The 19,744-nt window shown below is 42.8% G+C and overlaps 1 protein-coding gene across 1 annotated transcript in view; it reads right to left on the bottom strand.

Moving 5' to 3' along the window:
- Positions 1–19,744, bottom strand: part of LOC115389199 (ubiquitin-like modifier-activating enzyme ATG7) — a 35,065-nt gene extending 15,321 nt beyond the window's left edge. Inside the window, 12 exon segments of the mRNA XM_030092663.1 lie at positions 7,986–8,144; positions 9,709–9,853; positions 10,105–10,195; positions 11,091–11,212; positions 15,415–15,503; positions 15,728–15,874; positions 17,311–17,427; positions 17,526–17,603; positions 17,678–17,795; positions 18,941–18,995; positions 19,075–19,267; positions 19,724–19,744. Coding sequence (XP_029948523.1) covers positions 7,986–8,144; positions 9,709–9,853; positions 10,105–10,195; positions 11,091–11,212; positions 15,415–15,503; positions 15,728–15,874; positions 17,311–17,427; positions 17,526–17,603; positions 17,678–17,795; positions 18,941–18,995; positions 19,075–19,246 — 1,293 coding nt within the window. The 5' untranslated portion in view covers positions 19,247–19,267; positions 19,724–19,744.

Here is a 19,744-nt window from a genome sequence, read left to right on the forward strand (position 1 = left end):
ATGACGCAATGAAATTTCTATCCTTCATGTATCCTTAAATTCTTGTTCCTGTCCTTCAAACTGCCCAAGAGGATTATTTTATTTTATAAACAATATAAAAGTGTCCAGTATAGGGTTCATTCACTTCACCTTTAAAGGAGCATTAAGGAGTTTCCACGTTTTATGCGAAACAGCGCCCCCTGCAGGCCTTGGGCGTAATGCAGCTTAGTGAAAACTCGTGCCTGTGGCTCATGTGCACGGAAGAGAGGAACTCTTTCCTCGCTCTTTTAGAAGCGCTGGAGTAAGATTTAAGTTTCTGTTACCTGGTGGAGTCTGTGCTGGAGCTGTGGCAGTGCTAGAAGCCAGTCTTTTCTTACTTTCTGGAAGATCCTGCTCAGTTGTTGCTCACTAAGCATCTGGCGGAGTAATGGCGGACAAAACGAAACTTAACTCCATCAGGCCAGCCGGAGCGCGCATTACGTCATTCCTTTCAAATTCTACCCAAAAAAATGCTGATGCCGGACCGGCACTGCAACTTTCAAGTGACAATTTAGCGCTGTTAGAGGTACTTGTAATGAATATGTCAGGGCACATTGTACACATCATTAAAAATGTGTAACATATTTATGGTGGAAAATAAGTATTTTAAGGTTGTAAAACTCCTTAATGCACCTTTAAGGAGAAACAAACAGGTAAATATGACACCTGTTTTGCCTTGTCTGTCAGAAAATGAAGACTGTTAATAACATAAGTCATTAACAGAATGCTGCCAGGTAAATAAATCAGTAAATGGAGAACTGATTTCACCTCACAAGTCTCATGGCTCACTGTAAGACCTGCATACCTTCGAGGCTAGATCTGCAACGATGACGCAAAATGGAAATGTCAATGAAAATTTTATCATCGAAAGCCACACAGAAAAGGGTAAAAATTACACTTTTACTGTATCAGTGGATTTTCTGACTCCACTCTCAATGTTTCAAGAGTGGGAGCTGATAACCAAGTCTTGCCTTTTAGATCCCACTTTGACACAAGAGCAACAAAGCAGTCAGAACGCAGGGATGGTAATTCTACTCTGCTTTTCAATACACAACTTAGAACCTTCATCCAGGAAGAAACAGGATTTCAGTAATTTACCCTAGAGGACGAATCTAAGAAATACTTCTGGCTTTCTTTGGAGCATGATTTTTTTTTTTTAATGATACCCAAATATATTTTCACACCTATGTATAAATGCATGTATAAAAATGCATTTTGTGAAACATAAAAATATGGCTCCCAAATCTTCATTGTGTCTAGTCTTAAAAGCACTCAGCGATTTTGATCTGTGAAGGTTCTGTATCAAGAAAACCAACTCAGGAGGAAGAAGGATCACTGAAACCAGGTAGCGACTGTAGCAACTACACCACATTGTGTGGGCGGTTCACTGGGTGGATTCTGAAGGATACACACTGTACAAGAGCAGAGAGGCTGTTTTGTTTTCTCAAGGTTGGAGGAACACGTGCACAGCTGATCTGAGAAGGACACCCAGCAATCATAACAAACTCATGAGCCAAACTTCTGAAAGGAGATGAGGAAAAACAGAGTGGACATGGGGGCCGGAGATGTTTTCAACTGAACTCATTTCTCTGTCCTTGATGATCTTTAAACTTTAAGGCCCCAGTGAGAACACCGACACTGGTGCAGTGGTAGAAGCTGATCGCTGCAGATCAGCCATCATAAACGGAACCAGCTTTGACCTTTTCTAATGCACACTGTAAATGACAGGGAAATATCCTCTAACATCAGCCTATATCTGGACGCAGCCTAAACATGTTGTTGATCACCAATGTCCTGAAAGGTTAATGCTTCATATGTAATACAGGATTTTCAATATATTAGTCAAAGTTTTTTCATTTCCTCTCAGAGCAATATGTGTCAGTGTGGTTACTCAGCACTGCATTTTCATTTAATGTACGCATAATTAAAACTCTCTTGGATTTCTATTGACTTAACAAAACATAGCAATAGGAAAATGTCTATTTGTCATTTTCAGTCCACACTCGGGTATGGATTCAGTATGAGAACAGATGCACTGTAGTCCCTGTGTTTTTTCTCTCAAGTTTTGTTAAAGGATCCAGACCTCTTTTGTAACCTTCTGCTGGAAATAACAAAAAAACATATATATATTTGAAAAAAGTCTATTCGGGTGAGGCCTTTATGGGTGAACAAAAACTCCATATGTGCTGGAAATGTCTTCGTCTTTTGTGTATTTAAATTAGTCTCAGCCAGCTGCTGATCACGACACACTCATCAAGACTTTTGTTAATCAACGTAAGAAAGGGTCCCAACTGTTGCCTTAAAGGCTCATTTATGCTCACATTCTGCATTGGTTAGACACATGCGCTCAGATGGTGTAATTTCCACTGCCTTTATATTTCCTTTTTATATTATTGTGAGCATTTGGCTTTTAATCACCCAGAAGGCACCACTCTGAATTAACATATTGGACAAATCCCCACAAAGCACAGAAGAGTTCTTTGTTTTGTAAGACAAAAATTAGTGGTTAGTAAACGTAACTCCAGTTCTACGAGTGTGTGCCCGCCTACAGGCTTCGCTATTGGTACTCCCCTCTGGCGCCAGCCAACCGCTGAGACAGATCCGAAAACGACGCGCCAATCCTGTACGCGCGCTGGCACACTGCCACGCCCCTCACCAAGGGGATATAGTCAGCGTGCGCCCGCTCCACTTCCTTCTTCTGAACAGCCAGGAGAAACGGAAGCAGGTCAGCTGGGCCTGCAGGTAGGTGGGAACACACACATTCGTAGAACTGGAGTTACGTTAAATAACTACTAATTCTACTTTGTGTAGTGCTTAGCCCACCTACGGGCTTCGCTATTGGTACACACCAAGGCGGAGGCCGTAGGGAGATAAATCTACTCCCAGCTATAATGCTGACAGGATTGGCGTGGAAAGGAAGTAGGCAGGCCGTACGCCCAGCACCGCCACAACAAACCTCCAAGACACTGGTGGCAGGCAGCCTCGCACCGAGGCGCCGACCGCAGACGTGTCCGATAAGCACCGTAACAACGGTACACAACGCCGGCCGAGGCACGAAGTCACAACGGCGGGCAGTAGAGTCACACAGCCTGGATCCCCCCAGGGAAGCAGCAGCCGGTCTGGACAAGAGCCAACACAGTTAAGCGACAGAACTCCTGCTCTCGCTAAAAACTGACATGGCCACAGAGGCTGTGCACATATCCATAAGAGGCAGCCTGGCAGATGTCACCCGTCGTGACACCCCTGCACAAAGCCGCGGAGGCGGCCACACGCCGCATAGAATGAGCGCGAATCACCGCCAGCGGCGGGTGATTCTGCGCCTCGTAGGCTGAGAAAGAAGAAGGGAGAGGTTCTGCCGCACGCTGATTATATCCCCTTGGTGAGGGGCGTGGCAGTGTGCCAGCGCCTGTACGGGATTGGCGCGTCGATTTCGGATCTGTCTCAGTGACTGGCTGGCACCAGAGGGGAACACCAATAGCGAAGCCCGTAGGTGGGCTAAGCACTACACGAAGTAGAACCAAAAAATGTGAACAATAACTATCATGGTAACATGGCAGCATTTGATGCTGACATTGAGAAGAAGGTACAATAGAGGCCACTAAACACACTGAGGTGAGACACAATCACTCTCTGAAAACTCTCACCCTTTCTGTCAATCAGTTCTGTCGTCAACACTGCTCCCATGGTTACATTCAACAGTTGGTACATGTTGGAAACTTGCAGGAAATGGACAGTAATGGGAGAATGAATGAGCGGTTCTTTGTTTGTGTCACGTAGAGCATAAATGAAGCTTTGGGATGGCAGACAGGATCAAGTTGTCTCTCAATGGTGCCATAAAAATACACAAAAACTTATCCAACCACTATCTGTGTGCTGTGTCAGATTTCCCAGAGGAAATGACAGAGCTGCATGTCATCACTCCTGTGGACTGATGCTCTGCATCGAGTACAAACACAGACACACACGTCTGTACTCTGCATTCACTGGGGACAAAAAGTCGCGCTACCACCAGTAGGCGTTGGGGGAAGCGGTGAGATTAGAAGAGAGAAAGTATGGTGGATTTTCTCTAAGAACTGTCGTGTAACTGTCCATGCATTTACATGGGACTTTTTTATTATTCTATAAATCCGAATAAAGTCTAATTCTGCTTTAAAATAACCATATTAATGCCTGAAAACTTTATTCAGAATTAAGTTTGGATTCGAACAGACCGGCGGGTTTATTCTCCTTTTGAAGCAGAATTATGTGCAAATAAGGCGACTTCATTCTGGTCGTTCTGTGCATGCTCTGTCGTGATGACGCAATACTCCAAAATGGAGGCACGCACTCGTATGGAGACGATTTCTTTAACGGTGGTTTTAGAAGGATTGGATACAATGAATCCGTGTATCATTCGTTCAATTGATATTTAATTAAGAATCAAAAAACAAAATATTGAAAAATGAGTCGTTTTTCATTTTTTTGTTTTTAAAATAAAAACAAATAAATGAAAATTGGTTTGTTTTTCAATATGTCGTTGTTAAGACAAATCAAATAAAGGAAAGTTGAAATACGGCCACAGAGCAGACTTTAATGTGATTTTTTAATTTCTTCGATCTCCGTGACCCGAAGTTCTATTGTCTGTGTTTTGGTTTCTGCAGCGGGAAACGTGGGCGGGTCACGTGACCCTGTGGGTCAGTTTAAGTCCAGCACACACTACAGAATGATCAGGCCGTATTTTGCCCCGATCTTCTCCTCCCAACCAAAGCCGACAAGATCCAACTGTCAGGAGTATGCTAATGAGTTCGGCTCCATTCTTCTTGTGGTGTGCAGTTGTTCAGAGAGATTTTTTTCCGGTCGGAGCCTCTCGGGAGGCATCAGAAGGGGAGATCGTAGATAAACACAGACGGTAGAACTTCCGGGTCACAGAGATCGAAGAAATTAAAAAATCACATTAAAGTCTGCTCTGTGGCGTATTTCAACTTTTCCTTTATTTGGTCTGTCTTAACAAACGGGATATCGAAAAACAAACTAATTTTCATGTATTTGTTTTTATTTTAAAAACAAAAAAGGAAAAAACTACTCATTTTTCAATATTTTGATTTTTTGATTCTTAATTGAATATCAATTGAACGAATGATACACAGATAATAATGAACCAAGCGGGTGGATAAGCGCTTAACAACATGGACATTTTCAAAGCCTTAGCGTCAAAGTTAATCGAGACAGAAAGAAGAGAAAAGCACTGTTTACGTCAGTACGTCACGGCCGCCCCCTGTCCAATCACAACGCTCTGCAGACCCCGGCGTGCCAGAATTTAATTCTTCGTTTTTCCCACGTAAACACAAAGCTCATGAATATAACTTTGAATAACTTAATTCAGAATAAACCATTCCCAAGTAAAAAAAAACAACCACCATGTAAACACGCTCACTGAGGCGATAAACGGCCTCACAGACCACCGCCCCCTGCTGACACCATGATAGTGATCAGCGCGCTGACTCCCTTCTGTCCTCCTGGAAAGCACTCCACTTGTGGTTGAGTGGCACCTTTTGGCGGTTTAAATGCCAAATGTCGACTCCAGTGTAATGACACTTGTGTGAGCAGTATGGATCAAGGAGAGGGGCGACAAGGCAGCCACCCGGCTGTGAATGAGGAATTCTGTCTTCTTTTACTCTCAGACTGAGGGCAGCCTTTACTGGATGCACACAAGCAAATGTAGCTCAGTCCTGAAACCACAAACCCATGTTTGAACCAATATTTAAAAGTGCTTTTCAATAAAAATTCTGACTTTTCTCTCAGTTCTTTCAGGCACTGTAATTCTGTGCTTCAGCTCACAAAGCTTAGATGTTTTTCAGTCGCACCTGATGCTCCGGTCTATGTGTGTTGAGAAACCAGCACTGAGGAGGGAGGATCTCACGCACGCACGCACGCACGCGCACGCACCGCACACAACACACACACACACACACACTGCTAAGATAAGGACAGGTACTGGATGCTGCTTGTTAAGGAACAAATAGAGCGTTAAGACAGGACACATTCATCCATCAACAGCAGGAGCTCGCTGCTTGAAAAGAGGGACGAACAGATAATGAGTGAGAGATCACAGCATCGAGGTACATTTCAGATTGATCTCAACCATTCCCCGTGTCTTTGAAATGACCATCTATGCATCACTGCAGTTTCAGTCTTGATTGGGAGTTTTGCAGGGACGTTTAGAATCATGAGACATTTTTCAACTGCAAGATGTGGCAGGCGAGGAGGCAGATGGGCGAGTTCAGCAGTCATGAGACGGCCCGAATCGTTTTATTCAAAACCCATAATGTTGAGAGCAAACTTCATTATGAACACTGAGCACCACTTTCCCTAGACAAAAGGCTACGAGTGCATTAAAACATCAATATCTGTCAAAACAAGTGTGTTGCTGACTTCGTCTTTTGTCAGGTTCTCAGGAGACAGCCACGTCCACACACACCCTGTAGGACCAGGTGAGAGCTCAGATCTGAAAGTGAAATCTAAAGGCTGCACTGCTCTGTGAGTTTTAACCAACAACCAGCAGTGACCAATGGTATCCAAGCCGCCATGTTCAAATGTCTGTTTAGGAAGGACTTCAAGAACACAACATCACATGGTAAACAATTAGCTTCAAAAGGTCACGTATGATTCATCATGTGACATTTGTAGACTAGAAAAAGGCGCCACAATTCCCTCAATTGAGGTCTTTTAATCTGACATTTTGTGGCAGTAATTCCGTAAAAGCACTAGTGACTGTCACGTTCAGGCACAGCGGCGTATTCTCCACTCCTGTATCAGGTAACAGCCTTTTTCTGTTTAAACTGGTCATTTTTCGTGTTAGCACAGTTATAAAGTCTCACTGTGAAGTGGTTCACGCGCTCGCCCCACAGCTCGGCCATCCCCCAAGTAAAGACTCCAACAGGTGAGCTTCCGAAACCAAACTATGTTGAGTTTGCATGTTCTCCCCATCTCTTTCCTCGGCTTTCTCCCGGTTCGTCATTAGTCTCTGCATCATCTCTTTTCTTCTTTGTACTGGATCCTTAAGTGCAGAAAATGTAATGGTTCCATTTTCACTCAAATTGACCCTTTAGTTCATTTCCGAGAGTGAGTCAGGCTGTGACACACATGCAGGCACTTTAACGGCCTTCTTGTATCACAGCAGGTCGGCTGCATTCATTCTCCCCCTCCCACAAGTACGCCACTTCAGACGCTGTCATTGAGGCAGTAGAAGAGAGAGGGGCACACAGCAAAGCAGGATGTATATAAATGAAGAGAGCGTATTGTTTATGCCTGATGTTTTCCGACTAGTTGTTGAGATTCAACATAAAGCGTGACTGTGACCGACGTCCAGTACATGTACAAAAAAAAAAAAAAACGCATCCAGAGATGTAAATCATGCTATCGCATGTATGCGACACCCACACAGTTCACATGATTAATATGGATTTGATCTCAGCATTTCCAAGTGCCTTTAAATAGGCGACCCTCAATCCCAACAACACAGGGCCTCGCTGTGAGCATGAGACACTAATACAGCGGAAAATCTCCTTCAGCCAAACCCACTCATTAATTACAACATAATGAAACCACCGGCATTAATATGCAGCTAAAACAACTCGTAATTCTCCTCAGGTTTTATTCGTCACATCTCAGACATCGCCGATCGAAGCGGAATAGAGTTCTGCATCAGGTCCAAACTGAGGTCCTTCCTGTCCATGATGTCCTGGAACTTTAAATACTGTTTGTTGTGTTTCTATGTTAATAAGCAGTTAAGAATTATTTCATTTTTATTTTGTCTCATTGATGTTTTAACTCTGTGTTTTATTCTGTGTTCTTTTTGTGTCCTAAATGCATTTAATTATTCCAATTCTGCTCTATAAAAAAAGTCAAGTAGAAACAAAAGCAAACCCTAACAATGGCAAATATCCCAAAAAAGAATGTGCTCCTCTGCAGAAAGTCATTAAACTCACCACACCAGGAAAGATCTTCGTGAGTCGCTCCACAGCCGCCATGGCTTTAGACTTCCCTCCTCCGAGGCAGTCCTCGAACTCGTAGAGCGGCTGTCGGACCGGATTGGAGTACGAGATCTTTGCATTGTCTACAAATGAGATGTGCCTCACGCCCCAGCCCTGCAAAACAAAGCACACATTTCAATCAGCGTCACGCTGAAATTATCCTCAGATGCTAAACTCGGGTGGCCTTGTTAGCGGCTACAGAGACAATCAGCAACACAGAGTTCTCCGTGTGCGAATTCCTAAACCGCTGCTTAGTGCAATCTTACTTGAACGCTGGAATAATGGCTGCATCAGTGTGCAGGGGAAACAACCTTATTATTTGAAGTCGAGATGAAATGTTCCTCATTAATTTTCACTCTGTTAAGATAAAGTGTAGCCAAACCAAATAGGAGCAAAGAATTCAGAGGGTTCCTTCCAACGAGTAAACAACAGGTGTTGAATTCAGGTGAGGATACAAACGGTTCTAACGCTGAAATGATGAAAACCCAGACTGACACATGCATTTACTGCATGTCTAAAGACTAGTGTATTAATTGTGTTTCCATCAGAGTGAAAATATAATTTTAGCTTCATGTTTTGAACCACAATCTGGGACATTTTCTCTACATCTACCCGCAGTCGGAGACATTACGAAATAATATAAGAGTCTCAATCCGGAATAAATCTTCTCTTTTACAGGAGTCAGAATAAAACATGCAGAAACTGCTTTCAGTTAAGACACTAAATATTTACACTGAAACTGCAGAGTGGCTCAAACTCTGAAGACTTTTCAGTTTGACGCAGTGTATCAGCAAGAAAATGACTCATTCTTTTCCCTCTGTGTCTTTAAGGCTGGCACTCTGCATTTTGCATTTAAGCCCTTTCACTGTACTTATTGAAAAGTGCAATATTAATGAAGCATCCCTGTGTGTAGCAGAGCTGTGTCGTCTTTAATAAGTGCATCTCGCTTATGCAGCAAACTGTAATTATCAAAGCATTTCAGAAATCAATACAGTGAATTCAAACTTTAAATTAGCCTCTTTAAGCAGCAAAAACTAACCTTAAACTTTTCCATTTACAAAAAAAAATAATAATAAATAAAAAATAAAAATTATAAAATACTGTTTTCTTCCTCTATACCAGGGATGTTAAACATGTGGCGTGTGGGCCAAAATAAGACCACTAGACATCCCAGTTAAGGCCGCGGGATGCTCATGGAAGGCAAAACTATTAAAGAACAATGCATTAACTGTTACTGGTGTGTTTTTTCTGCTCGCATACAGAGTCAATAAGGAGGAACGTGTGATCCATGTTTGACTCAGAGGTTTTACACAAATCGAGGCTTCCTGATGCAACCTGAGCCACTGGAAGACAAAACCTTCCTCAGGGACACAGAGAGGTGACAGAGCAGTGGTGGGATGCAGGATGCAGAACCCAGTTATGGATTCACTTCCTCAAACTATAACTTTTCATACAAAGTAACTCTGATCCCCAATGTGTCCGATGGGGGGAGCACAAAGTAACAAACTTAAAAGTCAATGAAAAAATGTGGGTTTTTTTTCCCTACTTTCAGCTGCACTTGCTTTTGTTGAATGCTTGAGTGAAGTGCTTTGTTTTTAATTGAACGTAAGATCAGTGTTTTGTGGAATAAAGAGAAGTTATTTGTTCCATCTGCTGATGTGGCTCTTCCACCTCTTACCATGAGAGTTCTGGCCACGTTGCATCCGAGCGTCCCCGCTCCGAGGAGGAGACACTTGGTGTTGACCACTTTGTCTAAATCCAGAGTGGGAACGAGCCGCCACCTCATCAGCTTCAGGTTCAGGTCCACTGACGACTCCGCGAGCCTGCAGGTCCACAGGATCGGTACACACTATTAAAACTATACAGTCACATGTTTGGGGTGAGATCACAGTGATAAAGTTCTTCTTATGTGAGTATATGTGATGAAAAAACTGTATGTTTTTGCAAAAAGTTTCCCAATTAGTACCGAAAATTGTTCATATCTTTACATGAAGCCAGTTTTAATGATATCTCTGGGTGTGAAAAAGCAGTGACATGTCCTGGGGTTAAATGCACAGGAGATCATTTCTTTTACCTTTTGGGATCCATGCATTCACTGAGGTTCACCATCCTGGGCCCCATCACTCCCTTCGGGTTTTTCTCCCAGCCAACACTCTTCGGACACACTGTGATGAAAATACATGAACAGAGCGAGATGAGATTCTCTCAAACAGATGAGAAAAACTAGAAATAACAGAGACATCATGCTGCGGCACTCCATCTGAAAAACTTCATTTAAAAGTTCTCATCAGGTTTAATACATCAGCGGCAGGCATTTCAGTCTGTCCGACACTGAAAGCGAAAACAATTTAGTTTGTTTGGTTCATGTCAAGAAACAAATTGAGAAAAATAAAAAAAACACTAAGTGCTCACTGAATTCTTTTGTCCTCAAGTAACCAGAAAACGAAAACTATTGACAGCATGTCAAACACTGCATTCATTTCAAACAATTCAATATTTATTATCCCAAACAAAATGTATGAGAAGACAACCTGACCAGAATATTCTGTGCAGAATTTCAGCTGGAGGCTCAGCAAAGCCTGGCCTTTCTGAAAAGCCAGGTCAAGGTGGAGGATCACTAAATCCTTTTCAAAACAATACCGAATCTGTTCGCGCAGAACCAAAGAGAAGCGCCAAATCAAGTTCTGCAGCATGAGCCCATTCCCTGCCAGATGATTAAAAGCCGCACTGTGATGAGGGGTAAACAAAAACGCCTCATCTGAGTCCGTCCCAAACATTCACAGATTACAAAGCTGCCCTCATATTAACATTTAAATCACTTCCGGGCGTTGTTCAGCCGATAAAGGAATAATGGAAACGCCTTGAGAGATTAGTCTGGCTTGAAAAGGAAACTGATAGTCTCTGAGTAAGTGGTTCAATGTCAGCTCCAATACACACACACACACACACACACACACACACACACACACACACACACACACACCACACACACACACCACACACACACACACGATCATATGTTACATAAAGTGATATGCACAATAAACGAATAAAAAGCACCTGAGCTGTTGGGGAGTTCAGGCAGTTTGACCTGGAAGGTGACACTGTGCTGGATGGAGCGGCTCCCCTGCATCGTCCGGTCCCTGAAACACAGCACCTCCACTGTGTCCACCTTAGAGCCCCTAACATGCATGCACGCACGCACGCACGCGCACACGCACACACGCACACACGCACACAGAAAGAGAAAATACAGACATTCAAAATCACACTTTATGCATATGGAAGGATGTAAAAGAAATATTCAATCTGCATGTTGGTCACATGATCAGGGTCGGTGAAAGCTGCAGGACACACAAACACATTCTCTCAGTCACATGTTCAATACAACATCATGCTTTAGAAGAACCCACACACACCACTGGGAGAACATACAAACTCCATAAAGTTACCGTCACATATCTTACAAGACACATCCTCACAAGTAAGACAGTGCAGTGAAGTTTGAGATCAATGTTTGAGATAATAAAAACTGATAATAATCGGAGCATAAGCTCAGCGGCTCATGCGCCACAGTTACGCTGGATTTTGGCGCCAAATAAACAGAATGGAAATCTCTGGACGCGTCGCTCTGGAGGAAGCACAACACAATAATGGCTGATTGAGGCTGATGTGGCGTGAACTCGGAGGAGTGTGTGGCTCCTCCAAACTGTTTCACCTCACTGAGTCATAATTACTGAAGTGGCAGATGGTGTGATAATTTTACTGACATTCAACTACTAATAATGACACACAATGACGGATAATTTGTTTTTTTTTGCTTTTTTTCCCAGGTGGTCATTTCCGAACATGATTGTAAACCAGAGTTGCCAACTTTCCCTGAGGGACGCCAGCCTGATATCACCTGAACTCACACTCCCACAAAGTCTCTTCCTTTTCTTCTCACTTCTTAATATTCACAAAACCTTTTCACCTCGCTGACATTGAATCTACATTGATTCTGAATGGCTTAATCTACAGTAAAAAATAAAACAAAACAGAAGAACATGACATAAGGAGCAGACTTCAGGCTTCAGTTAAGTCAGCGTTACACAATAGAGACTGATTAATAATGCCAATGCTGGGAAAGAGTCACCTTTTTGGCTTTTTAGTGTGAATATTTAGTTGATTTGAGCAGAGGTGGAGCTTTTAAGTTGGAAATACACTCACTTAGCTGGGCTCCCAAATCCAAATGTGGATGAGGGGTGGGCGGGGCTGGTTTACGAGGCTACCAAATTCTGACCGTACCATCCAAATGTCACAGCAGAAATCCAGACTCATCAGACCAGGCAACGTTTTTCCAATTTTCTATTGTCCAATTCGGTGAGCCTGTGTGAAGTGCATCCTCAGTTTCCTGCTCGTAGCTGACCGGAGTGGCACCCGGTGTCATCTACTGCTGCAGGAGCCCATCTGCCTCAAGGTTCCACGTGTTCTGCGTTCAGAGACGCTCTTCTGCAGACCTTGGTTGTAACGAGTGTTTATTTGAGTTACTGTAGCCTTTCTATCAGCTCGAACCAGTCTGGCCATTCTCCTCTGACCTCTGGCATCAACAAGGCGTTTCCGCCCACAGAACTGCCGCTCACTGGATATCTTCTCGTTTTCAGACCGTTCTCTGTGAACCCTAAAGATGGTTGTGCGTGAAAATCCCAGTAGACCAGCAGTTTCTCAAATACTCAGACCAACAACCATGCCACGTTCAAAGTCACTTAAATCACCTTTGTTCCACGTTCTGAAGCTCGCTTTGAACTGCAGCACGTCGTCTTGACCACGTCTACACCCCTACATGCACTGAGTTGCTGCCATGTGATTGGCTGATTGCACAAGCATCTTCAGCTGAAAGGCTGTGCTGTCAGTTATTCCTATGAGCAGAAGTCCACTGCGGTTTATAAGAAAATGCTTTGTGTCTTTCAGGGAAATTTACAATTTATTGTGTTTGTTTTATAGTGAAAACTGAACATGGGGAACAATCAATTCGGAGCGGAGCCTGTTCTGAAACACTGAATCAATGGTTCGAATGAAGCGAGCCACTTGATGAACAGATGTCTTCTGTTGAGCAGAACAGATGAATCAGTTCTTCATGGACAGCGAGCTGCGTCTTCTCACTCAGATATTGTTCATGTGGAATACGCATTCAGACGCTGCTTTCACACGAGACCTCTGACTTATTATTTAACCAATTAGTTTGTGCCACTTCTGTCTGCATTTCTCGTTAGTGGTTACAGCAGATTATCAACATTTCCAGCCGCCTCTGCCTCCATGCAATCCTCATTATTTCACTGTATTTTTCACCAGAAGGTTTCATTAAAATGGGCTTTATGTTGAAAATACAGTCATTTTCTGTCACAATTGTTAGGTTTTAGGAAATTCTGGCCATTTTCTTCACTTATACTCTGTGTCACAACAAAGAAAACTCTTAAGGTTTAAATCTAAAGGTTGTTTTGCCACTATTGTATCAGTCCAGCCCACTCAGTATCTTCCATCCAGTTTTTATTTCTTCTTCTTCTTAACCTCACCGATTGAAAGTAATTAAACCCTTCACCTTCTCATAAGGTACCTGCATCCTCCTCCAGCTCAGATCCTCTACCACAGGTCTGGGAGTTCAAGGATTCTGTATCTTTGTCAGACTCTCCTGAAGCTTCCGATGTTTCTGGGATCTGCTGCAGCGTCTCTCCGAGCTCAGGAGTCACGGCCCTGAACAATCCTCCTACTGCAGGAACCACGTCAGCTTTAGCCTCGCATCTGTTCTAATTGTTTCCTTCAGCTTTTGGTCCTTCTCAACCTCTTCCTGTTCTTTCTTCTTCCTGTTCTTTCGTTCTGCTGCTGCTGTGAGCTGCTACAGCCACATTGACCATCATCGTCACACTGCTGGTCTAATAAAGGCTTTATTACGTGGCTCAATGCATCTTGACTTGACCATCGGGGACAAAATAAGTGATTTTAATAATGGAAACATAAAATAAGGTAGGGAAAAAGAGAAAGAGAAATGATTTCAGTTTATAGAACACTTCGAGAAAATTCGAAGTCTCTCTTCACACAGAAAGTAAAATAAGTGTGATTGCTGTTGAGTTTGTGGATGTGTGTTTTCTGTGTTTTCTTCCTGCTCACAGTCCAAAAGGAATACCAGTTCGGCCGTGGAGCAAACCTAAGGCTGAACAGCTGTTTTCTGATGCAATACAAACTGTCGGAACAGCAAAAGTCCTGCATGAGGTGAATATTAAGATATTCTCAAGAGGAGTATCTTCAATGTGCTTTTCGTCTTTGTGTAAATATTTAAACATACTCAAACATGGATTCCTGTATTAAACATTTACGCTCCCCTCGGATGTGCTGAAGCATCTCCTCTGTAAATATTTACATAAAATATAATTACCTACAAACAAGAAGAAAAAAGTCCCACCTTCGTTGGGACACACTGCGTTTCCATTCAGTTTTATTCCTTTTTAAAAAGGCAAGATTCTCAAACAGTCACTTATTTATAGGTGACATTTTTATGTGTAGACACTGAAGCCACTAAATGTAAAAAGTATCATAAATCGCTGAGGAATCCAAGCTCCTCTGTGACCTACGAATCGACAACAGAGCCTGTTTCTGTTCTTGAAATCTAAACGGTGGTTAAGAAGAAGAGAGAAACATTTTTTCGCACCAAAGGCTGCTGAAAGGTCTGGTAAATAAAAGAGGTGCTGATTAAGACTTTATTTACCTGCTTCAGGAGTTTTAACGCACCCAGCCATTATATATACACTGAGGCCATCTGGAGCAGGGATGAAACCAATTCACAGGAATGCAGTGATCTGATGAGGTGTGGAAACACACTCCCTTTAAAGGAGGATTCGTCATATATACATCAGTACCCATCTTCCAACTTGTTTATGGGGAAAATGTACAGTTTTTAACAAAAACAGTCGTGTTTCTGTAAGCAAGACATCTGGAAACAAGCAGGGTGCATCAGGTTTTTCTCATCTGCGCCGCTGTGAAAACCTGAACCCAAAAAGCTGCTGCTCTCTGGCTGTCGAGGCACAGAACCACATCTCCCACTCTGCTCCGATCTGCTGTTTCTTTCATGGAAGAGGCAGCTTCTTTCTGTCAGCGGTGCTCATGTGGGGACTATTAAAGTGTCAACCTCACTATGTAATGAACTGAAATGATGAATAATACCACAGCTTTTTGCGCTCGCTTCATTCAGTTATTCATGCAGAAATATTCTGTCTTCAACTTTGCTCCTGGATCAACTTCTGATTAGCTTCCTCACAGCACTTGTGTCAGGAAAATTGCAGACTTTCATCATAAAGACGTCTTCATCCCGCCAACCGTGACGCACAGAAACACACACAGAAGTGTAGCTTACCATTGGTTAGCTAGGAGGACCAGCAGATTCCTCAGAGGCCAGCCGGGATGTTGCGACAGAGTGCACGGATCGTAAACGCCCACAGTGACCTGAAAACACCAAACAAGTTGTGTTTACATGACTGAAGTGTGTGAGTGTGCATGGAATACATGGAAGAATCCACAAAAACTGCACGAAACCAGTGAAAAGTTTAAAGAAAAGACATTTTTAACATATATATGCATATGTTTACCACTGTATTGTCGCTGGATTAATATGTTGCTCAAATACTGCATGTCAGGTTGTGATGTGCATAAAAAATAATCCTGTGTACCTTCTTCATGTCCGTGTAAAAAGTCTCCCAGTCGCCGAGCGGAGCCAGCTGAACAGCGTCGGCCGAGTACTTCATTAAGAAGTAAGGAACCGCGGTGATGCCTTTCTGGACACACAGCCCATCATAGGCTTCCTGCAGGGCCGCGATCTGGAGCACAAATGATTGGTTAGACGCTGCATCAGTTAAATTTTGTTCTCCTTTCCATGTTTTGTCCATTCATAGTGATCAAATCTACTTTTAACTGTGTTCAGTAAAAATAGGTTACCTCTGATTTTCTTATCTCTGATCGGTCTCAAACAGTTATTGGGGCCACATGAGAGCAAAAAAATGGATGAAAATGAAATGATTGGATATTTTTCTGCACTAAAATCTTGTTGCTGTATAACACGCCTAACTGGACCTGAATCTGCAGTAACAGCAGACATATCTTCCATAAAAACGTCACAATCCACAGGTAATTAACAGCAAAACCTGACAAAGCGTGTAACATGCATTTTATCACACATTAGACAAGGTTGGATTCGTAGCATTACAAAACTGTAGAGCTGCAGCCAATGATAATGATTTAATCCCTCCATCTCCTTTCCTCTGAGTCGGTATGAGGCTGCAGTGGCAGAACAGAGAGTAAAGACGCCCAGACATCTCACTCTGCCACAGCTTCCTCCATCTCTTCTGGGGAGACCTCAAGCTGTTCCCAGATCAAACCGGAGCTCTAATCTCCACAGCGAGTCCTGGACCGACCTCAGGCCTCCTCCCAGTCTGGTAAACCTCTCATGAAAGGCGAGCGGGGGGGGAACCTAATCAGATGAACCACCTCAACTGGCTCCTCTGGACACAGAGGAGGAGCGGCTGGACTCCGAGTCTCTTCACTCCATCACAGAGTGAGACAATCCAGCCTGCAGAGAAAACTCACTCCGACCGCCTGTATCTGATATCTGTCTCTTCCAGTCATGACCCAAAGCTGAAGACCATTTCTGTTTTAAAGCTTGCTTCAGTCTTCAACACAATACATGGGAGGGTTGCTGGTTTTCTGCAGTTCGGCTATAAAATCTGTGACTACTTTACCACTTTATTGGAAAGTTTTCAAGTTATTGGCTTTGTTACATTCAGAATGGCCCAAATTATGACATTACTGGTTGCTGCACACCACTTACAGAATCCTAATTTAAACTTTTTAGACATTAAAACAGGCAAAACAGGACTTTGATTTGTATGAATTAAAACATTTGCAGCTGCCATATTAGTTCTGTTGTGTTTTGCAGAGATTTTTTTTCTCTCCCAGTGAGATTTGTTTTCTTTAAATCAGACATACATATTGCAGGATCCAACAGTATATGAAATAATATGTATGATTACGATCAATTTCACACTCTTGAACAGAATCTATAAGATATATAAATTGTTTAAAAAGATAATTTTCAGTTAAAGAAATCTCAGGTTTCCATTCCCAGGTATTACAATGTGTGAAGCAAAGATAAAACAGCAAACGTAAAAGTTGAAAGGAAGGAAGAATGTAAGAAGCATCCAATACACTTGTTTGCTACATGACTTTTCTTGACAAACCTTTGACTGATAAAACTAACCTGCTTTGCTGAAAACACTTGTTCTAAAACGGCGGGCCGCTGGACGATCTTTATCCCCTCCGGGAAACAAAGTGCTGGGAAACAGAACCAGTAGTAGAAGTGATACTTCTTCAAATCCTGCAAAATAAAATCAGAAAAAAAAAGGTGTTCAAAAAGAGGCCAAAGAAATCATTACGACTGTAGAAATAAAACTTTTAGATGATGCATTTACGTACTGCAAAGGTCAGAAGGATGAATCTGCAGAGGATAGACGGGTCCTTTAATGCTACACCGGACTGGATCGCATCCCAGATCTACACGGGAAAAGATCCAATGCCGTCATCTAAATGTAGTTTCAGTCTACCTGAACGTTTCGTGGTGATTTTACCTCTCTGGCTTCTTTCTCCAGCAAAGCCTTCTTATCGGTGGTCTTGAAGGCGTCGAGAGTGTTGGTGTTGTACAGCGTTCCCACAGCCGGACAGCAGCGAGCCGGAGTCGGACCGTCACTGAGAGGGAAACAAAAGAAACTTTATCCCAGCACATGTAAACATTTAAATGCAATATTACATTATAAAGATACACACTGTTCCAAAGGACCATAAAAATGTGTAACTTGAATATAATTATCATTTAGAAATACTAACAGACTCAAACAACCTCTTCAGTACATACTGCAGCAACTTTTTGCCAAGTTTATTTAAGTTCATTCAGTCTCAAAGTTTCAACGCGGCTTTCCTTCCTCCAAAGTCGTGATTTCAACTTCATTTACCAGATCTCTGTTCTAGAAATGCTAACATTTCCAGCACTTTTTTTCAAGTGTTTGATATAAACTGCTAATTAAACATTAAAAAGATCAAATAAAGTTTAAAAGAATCACATAAATTTTTGATAAAGTGTTTAAATAAAGTTGTTCTGATAGTTCTACACAGAGGCGTCTGCAGCTCAGGTGGTGAAGGGGGTTGCTGTCCAATCCCCCGCTGTGGGACAGAGCTCACATCAGAAGGGGCGGGGCGGGTTTTGGTGATGGAGCAGGGGTGTGGTGCACTGACGAGGGGGGTCATAAGGAAGGAAGTGTGAGCAAGTGCGTTGGGATGTCTGCATGACAGCTGTCAGTTGCTGAGTGAAAAATAAAGACAGTCGACCCGAAACACTGGTCTGTCTCCTCCCTGACGACTTCCACAACATGAATTTATTTCATGTGTTTTTAAGACCTGTGTACATCTGTTTTATTCAGTTGAATAATAGAGTCCTATTTCTTTTTCTTTTTTGATTACATGTGAGGATGCACATGCACAAATACATATGTTGGAAAAGCAAGTCACAGTGATAGCCCCAAACCTGCTACTATACTAAAACTGCTCTGTTCTCTTTAAAGCTGGTTATGAGAGCGCTCCATTTCATGAAAATACCTGCCTTGTTCAAAAAGGATGGGAGAAGGAACTCAGACTGATTTATACAATGTTGTGTCAAAAAAAAAACACCTACGAAGAGCTTAACTACATCTCACTATAGTAGCATCCTGGACTTGAGATCACTGAAACTGGGCTTTCATTGTTAGAGAAATGCCAGCGGTTCTGATTATGTTTCTGTATTAAAGACTTTGACATCAAAAAAGATCAGTTGTGTGAAAAAAAAAGCAGCTTGTACTTACATATCAAACGCACTGAACTCCAGAGTTAAGCGGGTGGGCAAGCCAACAGGATCACCTAACAACATACATGACATATGAATAAAGCGCATGTATTTTTGTGACAGTGGCTTTAAGCTGGCACCGTCCCGTCTCACCGTTGTAGTAGTATCCTTTGATACATTTTGGACTCTCGTCCAGTCTGTAGTCGTTGAGCTTCTTCTGAGTGAGCTGGTGCCAGAAGCCGGCCTCCAGAGCGCTGCTGAAAGGAGCGAACTGCAGCTTGAGCTCTGCGCTGGACGAAGCTGCTTCACCGGAGTCGGACGCCATCTCCGCCTCGAGAAATGAAGGCTGTAAAAACATATATGCAAGTTACAGGACCAGGAAAAGCTGAAATAATTGCAGAAACTGGTGAGGAGGCCGCTGTGAAATGATGCTGAAAAATGCGGCTGTGACCTTGTTGGGAGAAGCTGGTGACCACTTCACATCACCTTCACTGAGTCACAGACAATCAGCTGTGGCCCGCCTGCTTATCAGAACCTACTTCATTTTCTCTCCCAAGGACACTTCCACATGCAAGCAGGAACTCAAAAATTGTTGGTTGTTCTCAAATCACATGATAAATACACTTGCTGAAGAACGCCAAGCTTCTGGTGGCTGAGGAGGCGGCATTTTCTGGCTTTTACAGTGACAGAATGTTTTGTGCTTTCACGTGTCTCAATTTTAGATTTGTAATTCTGTAGTATGTGTCCATAGTCAGGTGTGTGTGTATGTGTGTCTCCAAGGATCTGCACACGTCATCCTCACCTCAACCTCTGCTCGGCCTCT

This window comes from Salarias fasciatus, chromosome 5 (genome assembly GCF_902148845.1).
Source record: "Salarias fasciatus chromosome 5, fSalaFa1.1, whole genome shotgun sequence".
Lineage (NCBI taxonomy): Eukaryota > Metazoa > Chordata > Actinopteri > Blenniiformes > Blenniidae > Salarias > Salarias fasciatus.